Raw genomic sequence first — 23,131 nt, forward strand, 5'->3', positions numbered from 1 at the left:
AATGTCGTTTTTACGGCTCCGCGACTTTTTCAGTTATACATAGCTGAATAGGTTCAAATTTCATTTCATTTTTTAATTATGAATACAGTGCGATGCAGTGATCGTCTTGCCCGCATTTTGTAAACTGAAGCTTTACCTTTATTTGAAAGAAAAACTAGCTGCCAAGAGGTGCCAATGCAAATGTTATAGCAATATAATCGCACGTCGGATTATGCTTACGACTCGGAATTCCAAGCATTGCTTGGATATACATACATATAAATATGAATGTACACAGGCTCACGAAAATGTTCGTGAGCGCAATTAGAACGCAATAATTTTTTTAAAACAACTGAGATGCTTTCCCTTAATTTTGCTCTTACTTGGAATGACAAAAGAAGTAAAAAAACTCTCGTTTCTTAAATTTTTTATTTGAGCCGATGACAAACGTTTCAAAAACGCCTTTCGTAGATTTCGGTAACTTATATGCATGCTGAAAAATTTATCGAAATCGTTTGACGTTGTTGCGAGTGACAAATAATTAAAGATCGCTAAAATCGCAGTTTTGTCCCGACTTTTCACACTTTTGATCAAAAACTAAGAAATCCGCATTTTTTTAAATTTTTCAACGCCTGCGGCTTTACTCTCGTTTAACCGATTTCGATCAAATTTTCAGCACGCATGTAAGTTACCGAGATCTAGGAAAGGCATTTTTAAATACTTGTTACAGGCTCAATTAAAAAAATTAAGAAACGTAAGAGAAAAATTAAGGTAAAGCATTTCAGACATTTTCCAGTGGACTAGCACCCTATCATCTAAAAAAATTTCAAGTCATATAGTACAGTTTGAAAAAAGTTACTGCGTTTTAAAAGGTGTTCGAACACTTTCGTGAGCCTTTATATATTTTATAAATTGTTCCGAATTGATGAAATCGCATATATAAAATCTAAAGATTAGTTTTTAATGAATTATTACTCTTGTGTTAAATCGCTGTTCACTTGTTTATAACTTTTTAATAATTTCCTGCGAATTAATTGTTAATTCGTTGTTCATGAATTGTTAATTGGTTTAGCGCTTGCATATTAATTATAGGCATTTTATAATTATACCTTCGTTTGTAAACGTCGTTCAAAAATAGATTCTGCGATCTATTCAATGTTCATAAATACACATATACATAATGGCCCATCGCGTAAAATACTAAAAACTCGGACAGAGATACATGATTTCAGTGGGAAAATGTTTTATACCGGTTTTGGGTACCTTTGGCTACACCGTGCGCCGTCTTTCTCGTTCGTTCACTGTCTCCTCGCCCTGTTCTCCCCTCCCCTGCTCGCCCGACGAACCCCTTCCGGCCCAGTCTGCCTCCCGTTCGCCCACGCAACAGCGTGAAATTTAGATACTTTTTCCTACCCGCGGAGGATACGCAGCCGAGTTTGCACGAGACTCCCCTGCAGTTTGTTAATTGTGATTGAGCAGTTGTCGGGACGGGAAATTGAGTTACTCTCGCTGTATTCCCGCCGCGCTCCTCCGTCCTCCTACCCTCATAGACACTTTCTTTTTTTCCGATTCTTTTTCCGCCGTGGCACGGAGTTCCGCCTATCGGATGCGCGACGGCTCCACGCGTACCTGCAGACGGCAACTTGAATTTATTCGCGACGTTAGCTTCGCTCGATGCAGTCCGCAACGGGATTGCCAAAGGTGTCCTTAGCTGCCCGGTGAACCGTGAATTTCTATGCTTTTTTTTCTTCTGTTCTTCGCAAGAAACATTCGTCAATTTCAATATCAATCCATTCCGAGACATTAACCATCGAGTCTATGTCCTCGATTATCTTCCACGTTACGCGTCGCGGCGATAGAACGGACAAGAAATTTTTAAAAGCAGTGCTTAGTTATCGGATTGACACTAACTGTCGCAACAGAGATACCATTCCGCCATACGAAATCGTAGACGGCAACGAGATTGATTTTCTGGTGAAATATCTCGCGAAAATTATCAACCCGTTGTTGTCGTAATTGGCATACCGCGAATATGTATTAGTAGTATATCAGTGGAAGCCAGAAATGACTCGGGCACAGGAGGCCGCGGCTTCAGTATTCGTCGGGTTAAAGTAACGTGCCGATATCGTTTAAATTCCGATATCATTTAAATAATGTATTCTCATTCCATGTGCGGGAATTGTTAAAATTATTTCTATGCAATGCCGGTATCGTAAAAACACATTATTTTTGATGCCGAAATTTTGTATATACAGTAAATTCTCCCTAATTGACGCTCAAATTATACACAAAAATGGACAATTTGTGGCTCGTTTTTATAGTTACCGATTTCAACAACTATAAAAACGAGCCGCAAGGTTCGGATAATCGTATCTTCTCGTCCAAAATTGCCCATTTTTGTGCAAAATCTGTGAGTGTCAATTAGGGAGAATTTTCTGTACTACCTATTAGGCGTTTATGTCAAAAGCGATTGCAATGAAAGACAAAACTATGAATATATTTGAAAAAAAGAAAGAATATCGTGACATTATTTTTATCTTACTAAAATTGTTAAATGGAAGAACACATTTTAACTCGTGTTCCTCGCAATAAATTCAGGAAATGTGTATTTTGCATAAATATTCGCAGTCCAGGCGTGATTGTATCGCCATACCTAGTATAGTCGTTTTGTCGACGTGACAAAATATTTCGTTACGCTCTAGATTAAACGGTAAACATTTACTTAAATGATTTTGCCTTAAATCTATTCGTTTTTTTCGGGATTTTCATAGAAAGCTGTATAGAAACCTTAAGAAGAAATACAGATCCGGGGAGGATGAGAAAGTAACGTATTTTTGCTACCTTTTTGACAAAAAAAAGTAAAATTTAAAGAAACTAATTTCTTCCGGAAATGCCAAATTTCGGGTTTCTGTGAATTCCCCTGTGCTAATCCTACGTCTGTGTAATTTATTGCGTATGATGCAGCACGCGACGCGAATTCCCGGAATACAACACAAAATGATCAGTTTGGGTCTCCGAATTGCTTTCGATTCGTGGCAAAAAATTAGAAATAAAAAAATTAAGTAATCGTTTTTATTCTAGCATTACTATGTATTCATATTAATGTACACCGGCATGCTGGCCGCTGCCTTTTTTTGACGACTGTTTTAGAACGAAATTCTGAACAACTTTTATCTGAACAATAGTCGAATAATAGTCGTTCGAACTTAGTTTTCGGGATATTTGCAAAAATCATTGGCATTACTACATTGTCCCGCCAAGTTCACCGTAGATTTTTGCAAATATCGGAAAAACTAAGATCGAACAATAATTATTTGTCAGATAATAATTATCCAGAGTTTCGTCCTCTGCAATATACTTCAAAATCATCCGCGTCGATTTAGTCATTTTGCAGAACAATGACGAATTTCCAAACTTCACGTTTTTTTCCCGACTGATTCCTCGCTTTAGTGATCAAATAAAGGACTTTTTTGAACGCCGTAAAAAAAAACAGATCTCAGGCAAAGCTCGGTAAAGTAAATATTATTTAAATATTATGACACAGGAAAAACAAGAAGCTATTGAATTACTAACTAGCCAGAATTATCGAGACAGATTTATCGCGCGGACACTCGAGACGATACGGTGTGTATAATAACTGGTAACCTCAAGCAGCAAATCGGAGCTTAAGTTCTTTGTCGCGCTTCCCCGGATTTCCTGATTTCGAAGATACCTCGTCGCGATAAGAGGATTCTCTCTCCCTTCGATATGTCGATTTCCCCTCATTCTCCGAGCACTGTCGGCACAAACTCTGGATTACATAGTAATTTTTCCCCGCTTCGAACGTCTCTCATCCGAGATTCCTAGAGTTCGACGACGAGCCTCCGGACGTATTCGCGAAAAAGATGCGTGGGGCCGATCGTGTGCCGTAATGCAGTGGGCTGATCGTTGGGTTCATTTGCACGATGAAAAAAAAGCGCAGCGTTCTCAGTTTTCCCAATTCATGAGCGAGAGAGGCGTGCCCCGGCGTATAATAGTCGACAATTGCTACGTCGGCTGTTTCGCTCGTGAACAACGACGAACTGTCGTGCGATAATGAGAACAACGATAGAAAAATTCGATAACCAACAATGCCCGTAACTTTTTTAATTACCGTATACCGGGAAATAACGGCCGGCAACAATGCGCGAGAGAATCGCAGTCGGCGGCATTATTTCCCCTCGATTTTACCTCCAATGTCTACACATTCATTCTCCAATCATTCCGCGTATTAATACGATTTTGATAAAAGGACGCGTTTCTTGTTTGATGAAAGACATTGTTGCTAGATTGCGGATTTTATGCAATTATGAGAAGAATGGTTACGTGAAATACGATTCTAGTCATACATTTTTGGTTAATTCTCATTTATTGAATTTGATGGAGAAAATTTTTATATTTCACACAGATTCGCACAGTCTAGTTATTTACTCACTATGTTTCACAAATATGTGTTTTCAGATTTTCCACGAACAAATCGAAAAACAATTGCCGATAAAAAGAGGAGAATAGATTCATATAGAAACTCGTGAGGTGAAATACTACATAACGTAAATTTTGAACAATTTCGTTGTTCGTCGTTTAGCGATTAGTATATGAGCGAATAAAATCGACTCGAGCATGCAATATTTTCGCTATTTTTAAATAAAAATTTAACAATTCTTTCTTCAACTGTCGATGTGCGCACACGTTTCCAATTACTATAATTGTGACATTTCGTGCATAAACAATTCAATCCAGTTTAGGTTTGGAAACGAAAAAGACAATTCAGATGCTTATCCATTTGTTTTTACATGACATAATTGAAATGAACGAAGTTTTCTACTATAATCAAATATTTTTATCGCTCGACAATAAATTACGATTAAAATGCGGTCATTTGAAATAGTCACAATCGTTAAATGTCAGAGAATGCATAGACAAATTTAAGTTGCTTTTGCAATTATCGGATATATAATTACCGGAGAAATGAAGTTAAATTAGATCAGAAAAATTTCTTACAATGGGAACGATCAGTACGTGTAAAAGAATGTATTATTATTAATAAATTATTAATTCCACTGTATTTCAACACATTAATCATTAGCCTCGTCCGAGATTTCATTTGAACGCAAGAACTACTTGCGAACTTTCATCTTATTTGTATCAATGTTTGTAAAATTCATCCAAGAAAACTTCGACTTTTTAGTTTCGGGAAAACCGCAGAAAATTTTATGTTCACTCTTTCCATGCAAGTTGTTAAACAAGTGTCTCGGTCTTCTTATCACTTTCAAAGTTTGTATAATCTAAGTCTTGGTTTACACAAACTTTGAAATTTATCTTCCTGATTGCATTTGGGAAATTGTTCGTGACAGTTTTCGATACAACATTTACCGACACACTTAAATTTCTTTCTACAAACTGTTTGATTTTTATATTCAATATAGCTTCTGCTTTGCGCACGATATTTTTCCTTATATTTCTTTCTTATTTATCGCTTCTAATCGAACGTTTCTCGCCTGTATCGAGACTGCTGTTAGCACTTGTATCACTTTCGCTTAATGTATCCATTGCACATGTGCCGTGCATGCACTTAATGATTGTCTTGCAATATGATGTGACTGACGCGAGACTGTTTGGCAAACATTGCAAATTGTCGACTTCGGCAGACATCGCACTTTACGACTTCATATACCTACTAACGCATAAAAGAATAAGATTAGGTATAATAATAATAATAATAATAATAATAATAATAATAATAATAATAATATAGATAGATGGAATAGATAAAATGATAAAAGAATACGATTATGACGAATTCTGCAGAAACAACTTAATTCGAGTTGAGACACCCAATGCCTCAATTGATATCGTGAGAAGGCTCGGAGAGAAAACAACGATAAAATAAGAAATTCGGAAAGTTGCCGAGCGAATTGATTTGCCTAATTTTTCAAATAAGGAGGGCAAAGAAGGGGGGGCCAAAGATTTCGAATGTGGGGCCGTAGTCGATCAAGGAAATTCGAGATTATTTTACGGCGGCGTTGGGGCAACTTGATCTTGAACAGCGCACACCCGACGGCCTTCAAATCGAATCAAAAAATAAATTTCATCTCGTCGGCGACGTGGCAAATCGCGTTCTAGCACCCCCACCGGCGAATATCCACCATTCGCCTGCAGCAAGCTCCTTTCGCCCAATACCGTCGTTCCTCGTAAACTCGTCCTACCGCGTCCCCGAAAACTCGTTTGAATCGATCCATTCGGAATTCCACGAACCGGCTACACGCCCGTCCCTCTCGCCGGACGTAGTACCTTCTACTTTGATTGGCAATGTTTAGAAGATGGCGTGGCAAGCGAATTTTAAGAAGATCCCACGGAACTTCTGCGCCCGACCACGAACTCGTGGAACGCACGCGTTCAACTTCAAGCGGGACGAAGTTTTCTCATTTTTTTTGCGCCTCCAGTTTCAGAATTCCAAAGAAAAATGATCGACGGCGGAAGTTTTTCAAATTTTACTATCTTGTGATCGCTGCGGAATTCAATTTAATCTTGATATCGGTCAGAAATATTTTGTTTGTTTAACACATTTTACACGGGTCAGGTATCTGTACGGTTTTCGTATACTGCCGAATGAAAACGGTATCTTTGTTTGCATAGCGCAATGGGTACTTCATGAAATAGTGACTTTTGATGCAAAAATGTTGAAGGAACACTCGATGGTGAGATGCTATAAACATTTCATGAAAGTTTATAGCATGTTAATACAAATCGGAACGACTTTCTGAGATAATGTGTTAAGAGTAGACTGGCATTAAAATAAAAAGCTGAATGAAATAAATAAGTTAACGAGACCTAGAAAACGCATTTTTCGATGTTTCGTTATACGCTCAGATAAAAAAGTTGATAAACATCAACGTTTAATTCTATTTTCGTCATTCCAAGTAATAGCAAAATTAACAAATAGGAATTTTAGTCATTGTCTAACAGATAAGTCCATCCGTCATCTAAAAAAGATTTAAATCATTTAATCCAATTTTTAAAAAAGTTACACCGTTTTTCAAGTGTATCCAAGTATATGGCCGCCATTGTAAGCGCATCTGATTCGTGTTAAACTAATAAAGAAATCAATTTCAATTAAATAACCCGAACTATGCATATAAACTGTTTGGTTTCAATAAAATTTGTAGAGTTTTCAAATAATTCAAATAATTTCTATTACGTTAAAGTCGATGTAAATTATATGGGTCGTTACCACGTTAATTCAGAGCAAATGGAGCATCTGATCTAACGGAAGATATCGGTAACCCTGTATAATTCAAATGGATACAAATAAGCTAATGTAATTCGAGACCAGCAAATATCAACCTCAAGATGTAAAACAACGAATTGGCAGCCTGAAAAAAGAAATGACTTTACTTTGTTGCACGAAGTAAGAGGTGAAAACCGCGAAGCGTAACCTTGATGTCGAAGGAGTAGCGACCGAACAAGATGCTTTTACCACATTGTGGCTAAAAATGAAATGAGACTAAAGAACGCGATAAATCGCTGTGTGATTACGAAGTTACACCGAGCAGCGAACAGTGAAGAAAAATAAAACGACTGGAAACTAGAAAACGAGAATAGGAGAAAAGTTGGCTGCAGAAAATGTTTTTAAACTTGCGGAACGATCCTATTGGGCTAATTTCGCGTGTTCGATAGTCGGGACGACGCTGGTCGGGTTCGAGGCGGGAGCGTGGTCCCGGAGAAATGTTAATGTACACATATTGGAAGCAGCATCGGCCATCGCGCACATGGTTGATTCGTCCATTGCCATAGATGATAATCGGGCCGGCGTTGTTGCGCGGCGTGGCGAAACTCGTGCGAGAGTATTCAAGGTATAGGTGGAAAAGCGAGGAACAACCAATCAGAGGGCAACCTCCCTGGGGACGCGACGTTGCCATGGTTGCGTTCGAACCCTCTTAGGCCGTCTGCTGGATCCCTCACGGCTCGGTCGGGATATGTCGGTTCTGTGGCGTTTCGTAGCGTGCCGCGGTGGTGAAGTCCACGCCATGCCACGCCACGCCACGCCATGCCACGCCACGCCATGTCCTGCCACGCCATGTCCTGCCACGCCGCGCTTCGCTTCGCTTCGTTTCGTTTCGTTTCGCATTCGCCCATTGCTCCTGCGTCTGTCTTGTTCGCTCCCGCTTCTCCTTGGCTCGCTGTATTCCCTGGATTCGTTGATCGGACAACGAGCAGGTCCGCCGGTGGAATCATTCCTTTTACCCCTTTCACGCTTTTTCTCTCCTTCTATTCGCCTCTTTCTCCCTCTCCTCCGTCTCTTTTCCCTCCTCTAGCACGATTTTTCTCTTGTTTCCTCTCTCTTCTTCTCTCTTCTCCTCTCTTCCTCTCCTCCTCTCCTCCTCTCTTCCTCTATTCCTCTGCTCCGCTCACGCTGTTTCCCTCCTCGCCGGCTCTCTGTTTCTCTTGCGCGTACTTCGGCGTCTCTCTTCTTGCTTCGTCTCTCGCACCGGCACTCCCGGTTTCCTGCACTTAGCAAGATCAATACCAGCCAACGAGGCTTGAAAACATGCGTCAACATGGTCTTGCACTGTTTGTATGTCCACATAACGCTCACCGCCCGGTTACTACCACCGACGCGAAAGCCCGCCGGCCACTTCACCACCCCCTATCCTCGAACCAGGTGAGGGAGGCCGGTCGGATAGCAAGAGGGTCCAACAGGGTGAGCCAGCGGCACCGCGCGGCCAAACATTGTTCGATAAGGCTGCGTACATATTAGCTCATATAACCGTACGTCACCCCCGCGACTCGAGCAATCATGTTATATTAATTAATTGCGATACACCGAACGCAAGTCGCTTCGGCGCTACGCCAGATACGGGGTCACGGGCCGAGGACGAGAGCCACTCGCGACCAGCATCCGAAGAAATGGCGACCGCTGGCGTGTCTCCTTTTTCTGTTTTGCCATTTTCGTGTTTGGACGATGGGAAACGTCGGGCAACGGGGAATGAAACGAAATGTTGCCATTTCGAGATCCGTAGCAATTTCGTTTTTCAAATTAGCACGGTTCGATGAGGCGTTCTAGGATTTTAATTATAAAGCTACGTGAGAGCGAAACGAATCGAATGACAGTCGATGAACCGTTTTTTTTTTCAAAAATTGCAGTTCTCGTGTCTATGATTTTAGCATAATGTATGCATTGAATTTTAACGAGTCGTAAATTGATAGATGTCAATGGTATATAATTAAAAACCGTTTTTAAAAGTCGAAAATCAACGATTGATATGTTGACGAAAAGATTTCACTCTGAAGAGACTGGACAATGAGACTAATAAAACTAATTAATCTAAAAAAATTAAGAAGAAGAACAGAATAAAATGAGCATAGATTTTCGAAACAGATCAAAGCTAATAAGCCATCTCGTCGAATATTGACCCTGAAAAGCTGTATACACGTGTAAGTTTCTTGCAGAGTAATGATACCCAAAAATTAGATTCTATGGCGCTTCTGCGAGCGTTCTTGAATGTTTAGATAAATAAATGTACGTGTAACAAATGTACTCAGATTTGTCATCTCTTTAACACTAGATTTACGGAGCACAAAAAACAGCTGTTCTATATCAGTTTATAAAAATAACAATAAGACATTTATTGTGATTTTCAACAAGTGTTATTGTAACATTTGCCATTAGTAACATATAAATTGAGTAAATAGCTCATAAATGTATCTTTACGATATAAATAATCGTGAATTAATAGATTAGCGAACCGTCATTTTTACGGGTTTCCTGTTAGGAAACATCTTACTTTCGATTATATCGTTTATTTAATACGATACTTAAATTTGTTAATGTAAATCAACGTAAAGTAAAAATCGATAAAACACATATAAGATTATAAATTCCCTGTAGAATGTTATTGAGCCAATAATTTATGTAATATTCTGTGAGTAGTCCGTTACATATAAATGCAGTAATTACAACTTATTAAGTTAACACCCAATTTGTCATACTTATCTGCAACTATAGAATAAGAATACAGATGTGCCATTACCTTTGTAAGCAACTGTACGTTTCAGATTTAGAATATCGTAACGATTTACGTAAACGAAACAAATTCCGCGAATATTATTTGAACGTTGATTCCCGCGACATCACGGCCGTACGTTTAAAACAACTTGTTATAAATATATCTGCGTTTATAGCCGTATCAATTTATCGTTAGCATTTCGGCTTCAATAATTCACAAGACCGTTGAAAAAGTTGAACCTCTGCACGGATGAAAACGAGCCGTTAACAGCGGTTAACGTTAACCGGGGGCTGTCTTTGTACGAGCCGGTGTAATAAAGAAAAAATCTGACCGTTTCCTTTCTCCCCGTATCGCATCCTTGAAAAGCGTAGTCCGTCTTAATCAACCCAAGATGCATCAAGACCTCACCACGGAAATTAAGTCGCGCAAAGAAGCAGCGAATAAAGAGAGACCACGAAGATAAAATCCCGAGGTAACTCGCAGGATTCGTCGGTGGTGTTTAATATCCCGGGTGCAGCATGGTCGCGCGTTTAGGGCGCTTAATGAAAGGGCGTCGTCGTCGTCGTTGCCGCCGCGCGCGCTCGCTCGCTCGCCTCGCCGGCCCTCCTCGAGATAAAGAAGAGGCGGCGGAGAAGACGTCGTCGAAAATGGAGAAAGACCATCGCGGGGAGGGAGGTCTCCGGCACCGTGGAAGGAAGGGGAGGAGATGAAGCGAAAGAAAAGAAATAGGAAGAAAAAAGGATGGGCAAAAGAAAAGGAGAAAAAGAGATACCGGCGGCCAAGCACAGGGATGGCGGAGGGTGGCCCGTGGGAGAAAAAGGGGTGGGTGGAGCGAACGAGAAAGAGGAAGCACACGCCGCATTCGCACATTCACACTCACCTGGATACGTGCCTCAGGCAATCCAATCTTCTCGGCGAGACGCTCCCGTGCAAACACGTCCGGGTAATGTGTCCGCTCGAATTCTAAAACGAAACCAGTTTGCAACAAGTGCTCGTTATTAAACGTGCCTCCTTCCGTGGATCTGTTCGCGACACACGATCTCGCTCTTTCTCCCGATCTCTCCGTCCCGCGCACCCACACGCGCGCCCGTACCGCGTGTATACAGATTATTAATCGCGCATAATTTTGAATCACCACGAGACAAGATTAAAAGGATAATTATCGACGATACTCGGAAGCCCGGGACCGACTTGAATGGCTGCGGATCCAATTATAGCTGTTATAAAGAGCGCTCGCGTGCGCTCGCGTTTCCCAATACTCGAGAAAACTCGATATCCGTGGAAAGCAGTAATTTACTTGTACGAGTACGCGCCAGATCGACCGATATTTATGCCGTTACTATTACCGCCCCCCGCGGAATGGAATCCATTTTACTTCGGGGATGAAAGTTTATTGCGTCAAGATGCTTCTCTAGCGCCCGCGCGCGTGACGATTCGAACGTTCGCGTAGACGTGTTTGGTACCGATCGTTAATACAAACGAACAGCGATGGAATATAGAGAGACGTGGATAATTATTTGCCTTAACGTCGTTGAACTTTATCAAATTATTAGGTTCTTTGGAAAGTAATTTAATTCTGTAAGCGTGTTAAAAAATACGTGACTTCTACGAGTATGAAGTTTCAAAGCCATCAGAAGAATGTCAGAAAGTTATAGAACAATACATCGTTGAATAATATTTACTCTGAAAATTAAAAGAATCGTCTTTCATCTTCTCGCAAAAGAACGGAGTTATTTTTCGTATACATTTCGTATACATTTTGTATTCGGAAATATCGAAAAGTATTCGCGCGAATTTTTCGCTATGCTCTATTTCCTGTTTTCTTTTCATAATTTTTATCTCTTTGTAGAAAATATTAGCGATAACGGGCTCGTGTCGTTAAATGTCGAAACAAATAATTTAATTATTTAATCCCCTGCACTAGGATTTCTTTCACAGCTACGTTAAAATTGAACACTTCTTCGTCCTTAATAAATTTTTTAGCAGAATACAACAATTATTGATTCTTGCAAGTATGGCTTCTATTCACTTGCATTCTCTAGATTTTGATACCGGAAGAATCAAGTTTTGTTTCGATTTAAAAAAGAAATGAATAACATTCAAATTCGATAGATTCTGTATGAAATCTTCATCGCGAGTCTGACTCGTTATTATAGTGCAGGGGGTTAAAGAACACAAAATCTACACACTTTTCCTCTTGAGTGACATTTAAGGTTGTCACGGCTCGTCTAAGATCATGTAATTTTACACGATTTCAAACGGAACGAAACAATCGCCAGACCCAAGGAAATACAGGTGTGTGCAATGTAATGTCGTTATGTGATTAATGTAATTTCTAACCTTTCTCGAGGCTGTCGATTTGTTCGTTCGAAAATGATGTCCGGTTACGCTGCAACTTCCGCTTTAACCTCAATCGTACCTGCGAATCTTCGTCACCAGACGAATTATGCTCTGAATTGCCATCTGACGTCGTCTCTTGTTGATGCGACAATAAGGAACCGGTATCTGAAAACAAATTTAAATAACCCGGTATTATCATTCTATTCTCAGTTCCCATATGTCCCAAAAATGTCTCGAAATCTGGAAATGGGAGGTTCCTGAGGTCATTTGAAGTAACTATTTCCTTAGCGAAAATGTAAACCGCAACTTCGTTTACGAGTTATTAACGAAAAACAGTGACCAATAAAAGGCGAGCTCGGCTGGCGCGAGACGGCTCAGCGTGCGAACCCCAGTTCCGCTCATTGACTCGGCCGACTCGCACCAGCTGGTCTCGCCTCTCATTGGTCACTGTTTTTCGCTAATATCTCGTAAACAAAACCGCGGATTCCATTTTTGCTAAGGACAAAATTACTTCAAATACACACTACACTTTCAAAATAAATTGTGAGACCTTTTTGGGATGCCATGTATTCCTATAAATTGAACTATCTCGCTTAATTATGACCGAAAAATTGTTGGTCTCTGAACGTCTGAAACTTGCAGTAAAATAGACGTTAAAATATTGTATGCGCTCAAGGCGTGAAGACAGACTCCTCAATGCTTCGACTGTTACATCGGTCACGGAATGGGTGACACAATTTATTCGTCATGCTCGAAATAAATCTTCTTTGCAATCTATTAATTAAATTAAAGTTTGTATATGTAACGAATCTTGTCGTGACTACTTTCATACTGTGAAATGTATTAATTTGATTTCGTACTATTTTTATGAGCTCTAGTGTCGCGGTCAACGTGTTAAAATGAGTGCGGGCAGAACGCTGCACGGTCAATTTACACGAAGTTAAATGAGTTCAAAACTCGACAATTTTTTGGTCATACTTAGTTCCTCTAATTTTACGGAGTAGTTTAATTAATCTATATTTGTTTCGTAACAATGTGAGCATTGAATTTATTTAGATTTCGTGCGATTTCTATTACAATGTAAAAAGAAAAATATTATTATAATATTAATATATAAAATATTATTATTCGTAATACCAGAACATGTAAAGGGAAAAATCAAAAACCAATTATTTTGCCAGGTTTGGTAGTTCTAGCATAAATAGAATCCTGAAACGATATCTTAAAACTCCTACGATAGGGCTCGGGTCCATTTGGACCCTTATTATTGTATAAGTATTATTATTCGATTATCTAGTTTTTGACAACTGATTTAAATTTTCACATGTTTCGTTAACACATTGCCTGTCACGCTAAGTTACATAATACTAATTTTTAACTAGTTTTCAAACTTCATTTTTATTGCAATATATGTATCTAAGAATAAACTGAATTTTACTAGAATGCTTAAAATGCAAAACAGTTAAAGTGCCATCCACTACGATCAATTTTAACTGTCTAGTTTCAATTTCATTAATTAAATTAGATTTTTTGTGGGAGATTCTGAGGTTGATCTTCGGCACTCAACGTTTTAAGACCTGCAAAAAAGCTACCGCGCCTAGAAGAGCCACCAAGATGACAAATGATTCTAACCATATTCTTATCGAAATGATCCGCAGTTTAAAGTCTAACAAATTTCGCAAGAACAATTCTCAGCCGAAATCGTGTCCGCTCAATCCCCAATGGAACCCAATATCCCCGGGAAGCAGAAAATACAGGTCGCCCGTAACGATTCCTTCGGCGATCCTAAAAATCCGCCAAAATGTCGCGAACATAGAGAAAATTTCGGGCGGTTTTCTCAAGCGTTCGAACTTTCCAGCGGTCGTGTCCAGGAGATCGATTTAATTAAGGATCGTTTAGTCCGTGGTATCGTTCCAGTGATTCCGCAATGAGCGACGCGGACTAACGTCCTCGGGATTCCTCGACACTGAGAAGTTCGCAGTGGCCTGGCCTAGGTTCGCATAGTCTTCGCGGTTCGTGTTGGTGTGTAGGCACAGCGGGAGAAAGATGAAGAGAATGAAACGGAGATATGGAAAAAGGGAGACAGAGAAAAAGGGAGAGATGAGTGAGTGAGAGGAAGAGAGAGGGAGAGAGAAAGAGAGAGAGAGAGAGAGAAAGGGAGAGTCGCGGTGGCCGTCGTCAGTTCCCGGTGAGCCGCGATTACTTTCCGCCTCCGCGCACCGAACCCTCGCCTCTTTCCATCCCTCCCGATACCTTCCTGCCATTTCCCTTTCCCTCTGTCCGTGTCCGTCCCTCCGTACTCTACGCGTACCTATATATTCGCCCTTACGGTATATATGTATTTTCTATGTGTACCTATATATCGTCCGCTCGTCAGCTGCTCGCTTTCTCGTTCGCTCATCTCTCGCGCATCCCACACCCTCCTCCTCAACCCTACGAAATCTCTCGCTCTCCCTCTCCCTTCCCCCTTTCTCTCTTTCTCACTCACTCTCTCTCTCTCTCTCTCTCTCTCTCTCTCTCACTCCACCCTCGGTGCCCTTCTGCGGATTCGAAATACCGCCACCCTCAAACATACACTACCCGCCGGCACCGTTTCGTCCCTCACGGTCGAAACCATCCCCCGGAATATCTCCTCCACCTCTCCCCTTCCTCCACCGCTGCTACCACCTCCTCCTCCTCCTCTTCCTCCACCCTCTTTTCTCTCCTCGCGAACACCCCCAACTGTCGCGTAACGACCGACGATTTCGGGCTAGTCCGCTCCGGGCCCACCGATCGTTGGCTTTAATTTTCTAGGTGACGACGCATCGCCGCGCAGCCAAGAAATGCTATCTGTACGCCTCGACGGCGTCGTTTCCGACGACAAACCGACCCGAACGGTTTTCGAAAACCGACGCCAGCTGTTTGTCGACACTTTTCCCCGTAGCCGAGAGCGAGCTCCTCCTAAATTCGTTTCTAACACGACCGTCACCACGCTCGAATTCAATGCACTCACGCTGTGGTCCGTGACTTTTTTGCAATGTTTCTTACCTTATGGTCTATCTGCCGACGAGTTTCTAATGCTGTCCCTTGGCAAGAAGTATTCGAAGATCTTTTAAAACGCGGTTACACTTTTTTAAAACTGGACTAAACTACTTGAATCTTGTTTTGAATGTTAAAGGATCAGAATTTCCGTGCCTCCGGATTCAGAACGTGTAGAAAAAAAGAAAAGTTTTATATATAAATTGATGATCGATATTTTTTTATTATGTTTACATATTAACATGTAAGATTCAGGGGGAGATATCAATTTATATTTAACACTTTTCTTTTTCTATACGTTCTTCATCCGGGGACACGGAAACCGAGAAATCTACCCTAGTTAAACGTTAGCAAGACTTTACAATGACGAAAATATATTTTTTTAATTTTGCTATCGCTTGGAGTGACAGAAAATATAGATAACTCTCGTCTTTTAATTTCTTTATCGGAACCTGGAATGGAAATTTGAAGAATGCGTTTTGTGGATCTCAGTAACTTATATGCATATTGAAAATTTTATCGAAGTTGGTTAACATTATTTTGACTTACAAACGATTAAAGATTGTAATTTTGTATGGACTTTAATCAAAAACAGATAATTTTTACATTTTTCAGTGTGCGTATAAGTTACCGAGATCTTCAAAACTCATTTTTTGAAATTTTCTTTCCAGGTCCAAATAAAAAAGTTAAATAACGAGTGCTTTTTATCTTTTTTTGTCAATCTAAGTAATAACAAAATTAAAAAATATATTTTAGTCACTGTAAAATAAAACTAGTCCTTTTAAGATTTAACAAAATTCAAGCTATTTCGAAGTTTCAGTTTCCTAGTTCGAAAACTTTTTGTCAGGGGCTGTAGTTCTTTTAATAATTGCAGATCAACAGTTAAGAGAGTTTCTTGAAAAATTGTTCTGAAACTACAATAATCTCATGTATAATCCATCAGATTATTTAGATTAATACGATGTAACAGATTCTTCTGAAATAATGATTTGGAAGAACATTGTTGAGCATCTCTTAAACACAGTTCAAACATTGAAAAGTGTAATAACATTTTGTCTGCTGCATCACCCATTTGTGGGTAACGAAATTCTTTGTTCGGATTCGAAAATTAATGTTAATGCTGATGCATTATATCTTTCTAAGTTTATTAGATTCCGCAAAATGTAAGAATGTTGAAATAGGTGCTGTTATACAACTTGACTTTTCTATTTTAATTTGATTAAATAAAATACTTTCATTTTATGAAATTTTGTGAGTCGCGATATTTCACCCCAGAATGTTTAATTACATATGCAGCCAATTATTATTCGAAGAATATTCAGTTGATTTCAAAATGGCAGTTATATTTTCTACTTATATAAATACACCGCTGTTTACAAATTTCGAATCATGCCTAAAATTCATAAGTTATACAGAGTAATAAAATGAGAGATAATATAGTCGATTCCTCCCTTCGTTCTGGTGATTTATTAGAGATTTCTATGTTATTAGATTGTTCACGTCTTCCACTAGCAAATAGCACTGTTTCGATTCATTTTTAGCTAATCTAACAGTTTTTCATTTGATTACAAAATTCCTCATATTAGGTAATTATCTCTCATTGTGACAAAACCACAAATTATTCTGACGAAAGCGTCGTTAAAACAATAATTATATAACAGATTTTATGCATTTATGGCAAAAATGAGTAGCTGAAATATAAAATTGTGAAAACATAAAAGCAATTTAATAATATCGTTATTTTCAACTTATCTAAATTATCGACAGAATATATTTATATTTAATTTTCGTTTGTTGAAATTGTTCTGCACATTCCCAAAATGTCCGCACATTTAGTCCAATTTCCCGACTTTCGCCGGAAGTTGCCCCGTTCATCAAATAAACATTAATCATACTATTCATGCTCGTATCAATTGTCGACGGAATATTTTCCGGCAGACGCGATACCAATACGCGAAGAAAAGGAAACATATTCGGGGAACGTGTCGACAAATCGCAGTTTATCATCCGTAAGCTCCATTAACAGAATTGTTGCCGTTCGTAGCACGTACTTCAGGGGTCCCATTCGCTTTCACGCGTTCGAAGAGCTATACAATCAGACAAACGCTATAGAGGAATCCGGTCTCAATAGTTGATCCACTTCTTCTCATACAGCGGCGGCGTCGGCGGCGGCGGCGACGGTACAATGCTCGAAAGAAGGTAGAAGTCAAGGGAGCACCCTCGAGGTATTATAATCTGTCAGTACGCGCGTCATTCTCGCCGCGTTCTTACACGAGCCTTCAGCGAACCGGCGCATTGTGACGGTTTAATTCTACCACGGTGTGCAACCATTCGACCCGGCCAGTTTATAGCCGAAGAAAGGAATACCTGGCGGACGTGGTTCGAAACGTCTCTTCTAATAGGATCACGTTAACTGGTCGGGCTGCGGTCCAGATCCCGCCTCGAAATTGCTGCGCGGATGACAATTCCGTACGTGACCGCGGTCGATAAGCAGATTACGAAAATTATGGCAGATGGACGGAGCGAGGTTATTTTCGTGAATGGGAACTTCTGAATCAATAGGATTTTCATCACGAGAAGATACTAGATTGTCGGCGGGACATTGTAAAACGCTACCATAGACGCGGTCTCGGGAGTTAACGCGATCGGGGGTGCGAATCAGGGGTTGGGAACAGTTATGGTGGCGGTTTCGGTTCAGGAAACAATTACGGAGAACCAAAAATGTCTCGTACCTGGACTGCGGGTTTTATGCATTTGTGAAGAAATTGTGCTCGGGAAATTTAAAACAATAGGACGATTAAACGTATTTAGAGACGCCGATGTATTATTGCGGATTTATTGAAATTGTTAAGCAAGAAAGAAATTTCTATTTTCTTTGTATTTCTTGCTATAAATGCGGACAATTTTGATTTTGCTTAAAAATACGCAGTTTGTGGGATTTTTTCGGTTCTTCATCACCGTTTCGATCAGAGCAATTCCTAGTACGAATGCGTTTAAGACTTAAACGTGAAACTCTTAAATCTGATCAATTTCATTCCAGAAAATAGGAAAGATTATTATTCATAGACACTAGATTTTATGCAAAATAAAAATTGTGTGTACCAATTGTAAAAACAGAAACTAAATAGCATGTTCACGCTTTCTGTAATAAAATCATTTTCATAAAGTAAAAATAATACACTGACATCGTATAATTTTTTAATCTCCGTATTATTTTATAGTGCAACTACCCAATTTTGCCATAAATCGATAAAAGTCACAATCTAGTTGTACCATCGACATATTTTCTTAATTTGTGTATGGAATGGAATTTATTTTCACGTTATGTGTATATTAAACTGATATTATAAAATAATTAACAATGTTGCAGAAAAATATTAATAGTATGATGACTGCTCATGTCCTTTCACCAAATGTGAAATAATATAATTGTTTGTTATATGAAAGTTGTACCAAAATTTAAATAGAATGACGAAATATTGCAATATCTTTGACTACAAAATTTTCTCAACACTAGGGGATGATTGCACCCTCCAAACAAATATACTCACTCTGCACCAGAAGATAAAGCAAACATATTTATTTCTATGTTACTTTCTTTATGCATATAACGATTTTTTAAAATTAAAAAAAATTAAAGTATATTATATAATTAAATTGGAAATTAAAGTATCTTTCAAGTTAAATATATGAATAATTATGACGATAAATGCTTGATTTGTTCAATAGGATGCTTTTTGTATAATTGGAAACAGTTTTCTATAATATCAACAAATAGAACAAACACACACATTAATAGTAATCATGTAACTCTAAATTAATATTAAAACTATCTAGAACGAAAAGACTGCGTTTATTTAGACTTGATGCGATTTCTATCGTAGTAATGAATAAATCAATTTATTCAGTAATTTCCTACAAACACATCTTTGCAGTCCTAATAACTACAAAACAAATCATTTCTGTCACGTTCGTGTTAATTTGCGGTGTCTTAATCTGTCTGTCTAGTTCCAGCCTGAGCCACATAATTGCAGTAACGTTAAGAAAAGTGTAGGTATCAATTTTGTATCAATTATCATATTTTTCTCTCAGATAAGAAACCCTCTCTCTCAAGATTTCAAAAACGCAAAGAGTTAAAGTCGGTAGCTCCATCGAATCAATGCCTAAACTACTCAATTATTTTGTATAGTAATATACAGGATGCGGAGAAAATTCTGTCCCTTTATGAAAAACGCTTCTTCTCTACAAAAGTTCGCTTCCCAAATCTCCTTCGTTTTTCGAATACTTGATGTTTTTTTTCACTATTTATTAGTATCGTTCATGTACGTTTCTATCTTCTTTCATAATTATGCGTTACAATTATTGAATTGCTCAAGGACCGAATAATAATAATAATATAAAATATAAAATAACTGAAGAAAGAAGGTAGAAAAGCCGGTAAAAAAAGAATCAAAATTATTGGAACCAGAAGAAGGTCTCCCATCGATCATTGAAATTAACGAATGAATTAAAACCAGCTTTGCAAAACACGTGTAATGAAATTATGATCGTCGTGACTAATTTTCAAGAAAAGCTCCGAAAATGTGTTGAAGCAGAAGGAGCAAACTCTGAACACACTTAACGTAACTTTCATCGTCCAATGTTGTTATATATTTTATTGTAAAATATATAGAACATCAAATCGAAGAGTCCTCGTCTCCAAATCAGCTAAGTATAAATATAGAGATATAGAGAGAAATATAGAGAGAGAATATTTTCCGCACTCTGTAAGCAAGAGGTATAGTATAAAAACCGATAAGAATATCGTGCTACTACAAAATATTTATGACCGAAGAGATAAATAAATATTCATATGACCGAAACTCACCGCTTCGTTTGAGCAACGAGTCGTCGCGTCCATGAAGTTGGCTGCCGGGTAGTAGCGACTGGCCAGAACCAGGGGTTGCTGCCGTTGGAATTCCAGTGGCCAGAGGATGATGAGATGGCGTAGCGGAATACCATGCCGGTGGCCAACCTGCAGCCTGGCCATTGAACATCCGAAGCTTATCGTAGACACTCTCGGCACCCTGATGCGCCTGCACCGCTGCCGCCTGTTGCTCTTTCTGCGAGGCCAGGTTCCTCAGCACCCTGTTGATGGACGATACCTGTGGACAGGGGAACGACGAGCATGATGAATGAATGTTAAATAGACTGCATTATTACAGTGTCGAGGAACTTTTACGCTTCCGACGGTAACGTGGATTCCAATGATCATCAATCATTAGCGGACCATCGACACAGATTTTCCCGAGTCGGCCCGCTACCCGGAAGCATCGGGAAACCGGCGAAAGAAATATTATTGCGGCATGGAAACGCGTGACACGGCTGTCGATGCCACGGAATTCCACGTTAGAGGTTGAATCGCGGGCTGTAAGCATCGATTACGGCTGGCATAACAGCAGAAGTCAAGCACTCTCGGCTAATTCATTAAGGCCGAAGGAAACACGTTTGCACGCAGCGGCAATACCCATTACACCGATAGCCGATCGGCCGATCGATTCCCGCGAATTCCAAACATCGTTCGCGCTCAATTAAGACCAGGAGAACGATGTAAAACGATCAATCGTGATCGTGGCGCGTCGATTCTTTGAAAAGTTCCGCGAGTTCTTTGGCCACCGGCTGACAATCGTTTCTATCGTTACATCGGTTTGTCTCTGGCTCGCCAGGCCCGACCACCGCCGAGAGCTTCTTCCTTTCTTTCTCTTCCGACGTTCGCGTTCGCCGAGAGAAACAGAGGGAGAAAGAATGAGAATGAGAGAGAGAGGGAGAGAGAGAGAGAGAGAGGAGGGGTGGAGGGGGTACCAGATGAAAGGACACCGCCATCCAATTATTATTACATAAAACGGTTTCCATGGCTCTTCGCTCCCCTAACCAACGGCAGCACGGTCTTCTTCACCTTGTACCGCGACCGAACCACTGGCTAACTCTAAAGTTATAACGAGCCACGGGGGCGAGCCTTGTGCTCTCGAGTCGCGCACATAATAGTCTCGGTGTTCTACGTGGCCTCCGCCCCTCGTACAGCCCTCTAACATCGACGTAGACGGTGCGCCAAGTCGAACATAGCTGAACCGCGCGCTCCCATGGAGGCAAACCAGCAAGCGGATGGAGGATATCGAGCGGAGCTTCTTAATTACGGGCTCCGTTGAAAGGTTCGACGAGAGAGCGAAAGACAGAGAGCAAGAGCAAGTGCAAGTGCACGAGCAAGTGCAAGTGCAAGTGCAAGAGCCGAACCGGAGAAAGAGAGAGAAAGAGAGGAAGGAGGCACACGAGTGCAAAGCCGATCCTTCTCGCGTGGCTCGACTTAAGACCGATGAAATAATGGCTGTACCCTGTCGGGTGCCAACGACGTTGTTGGTTCGAGTGGCTGCGTGCGCCGTGGCGGGTCAAGAACGCTCGAGAGGGGTCCGCGTTATTACGCCGAATGAAAGCCGATAAATTCAATCGCGCTCTCTGTTTTCGCCTGTCCTCGATGGGGGATATCCGAGTGCTCGAGAGGCTCGAGTAACGCTTTATAATAAGCGAAACAACGCTTTGCGCGAGATTTGCACCGGCAACAGAATCGTTGCGTAACACGAGGAACGACCGGAGCGCGCCCGGAAGAACGGGGGCGGGAAGGGTGGGGCAGGGTTATCGGCGACACAAGGATAATCAGTCGGAATCGAAGGGGAACAAATCTCGAATTTTCCGTTCGATCGGAGCCGGATTCTCGGGAACGGTGCAGCCAGTTTCTTAGGAAATTGCCGTGGCAGTTACGCGGAACAGTTCCAAACAAATGCAATCCCGCGACGCTGCGTAATACCTTAACTGGAATCAATTCGAAGAGAATGGTCGAGCGAAGGGGTGCGCGGCGACGGTGGTCCAAGTGGACGAGGGCGGACGGGATGGCGGAGGGAGGGACGGACGGGGGGGATAGCACGGAAAGTTCAGTATCGCGAAATTCGTCTCAATCCTGCGAAATAATGGCGACGGGAGACCGGAAAGGACGTTTCCAGACTAACTGCGGCACAGGCTAGCCAGCCTCGAGCCAGCCTAGCCTGCTTTCCATCATCGAACCAAGCAACCTGGCTGTTCTACGCTCCGCTCCACTCGGCTCTCGCCGCACAACAGCCGCAGCACCGATGCAGACCATTACACGCGCGACCGGACACGAATAATTGTGCAACACGCTTAACTGATCCCATTCACCCTGATTCTACCCGCTCCCATCCGCTCGTCGGCGACTAACCCCGTCGCACCCCATTGCCGCACGATATGTACCCACCGCAACAGCCCGACACGCTACCCACCGCCATCATCGTCATTGCTATCATTACCGTTAACGTCGTTGCCATCCCGGAGACAATCGTCGTCATCGCCGGACCGATCGAAGATACCGGGGCACTGCGATCGATCCGCGAACAGCACCGGGACTGCATGGGAACAGGCACGAGGAACGCTCGGAACACTGTCCGTGGAAATTAACCCCGGAAAAGACCGAGGTCGGAGAGACGATGCTTAATTTTTATCCACGCCGAACTTTCCTCGAATCGCTTTCAACCAGTCTTCCAGAAAACTACTTCCAACAGAATTAATCGGGGAACCTTTGTGTTAATTTCCAGTTTTATCGATTTGTTTATTTATTGAATTTCTGTGGCGAGTTATAAGATAAGAGGAGAGCTAGAAAATACGGTGGTTTAGAATGCGTCGATACAAGATTGAATAAAAAATAAGATAACCGTAATTCCTTAAAT

The 23,131-nt window shown here is 40.8% G+C and overlaps 1 protein-coding gene across 3 annotated transcripts in view; it reads right to left on the reverse strand.

Annotated features, from left to right (window-relative positions):
- toy (paired box 6 protein twin of eyeless) overlaps positions 1–23,131 on the reverse strand; it is a 98,673-nt gene that overhangs the window by 21,690 nt on the left and 53,852 nt on the right. For 2 of the 3 annotated variants that reach the window (XR_013034154.1, XM_033478395.2), the window contains exons 5-7: positions 20,230–20,506; positions 12,345–12,509; positions 10,885–10,967 (exon numbers count right to left, since the gene is read on the reverse strand). Coding sequence is in view for 2 of the 3 variants with exons in the window: in XM_033478395.2 (XP_033334286.2) it covers positions 10,885–10,967; positions 12,345–12,509; positions 20,230–20,506 (525 nt within the window). In the remaining variant the exon portion in view is untranslated. The remainder of the gene's footprint in view (positions 1–10,884; positions 10,968–12,344; positions 12,510–20,229; positions 20,507–23,131) is intronic. The other variant, XM_033478397.2, reaches the window with a different exon arrangement.

The sequence above is a fragment of the Megalopta genalis genome, chromosome 9 (assembly GCF_051020955.1).
Source record: "Megalopta genalis isolate 19385.01 chromosome 9, iyMegGena1_principal, whole genome shotgun sequence".
Taxonomy (NCBI): domain Eukaryota; kingdom Metazoa; phylum Arthropoda; class Insecta; order Hymenoptera; family Halictidae; genus Megalopta; species Megalopta genalis.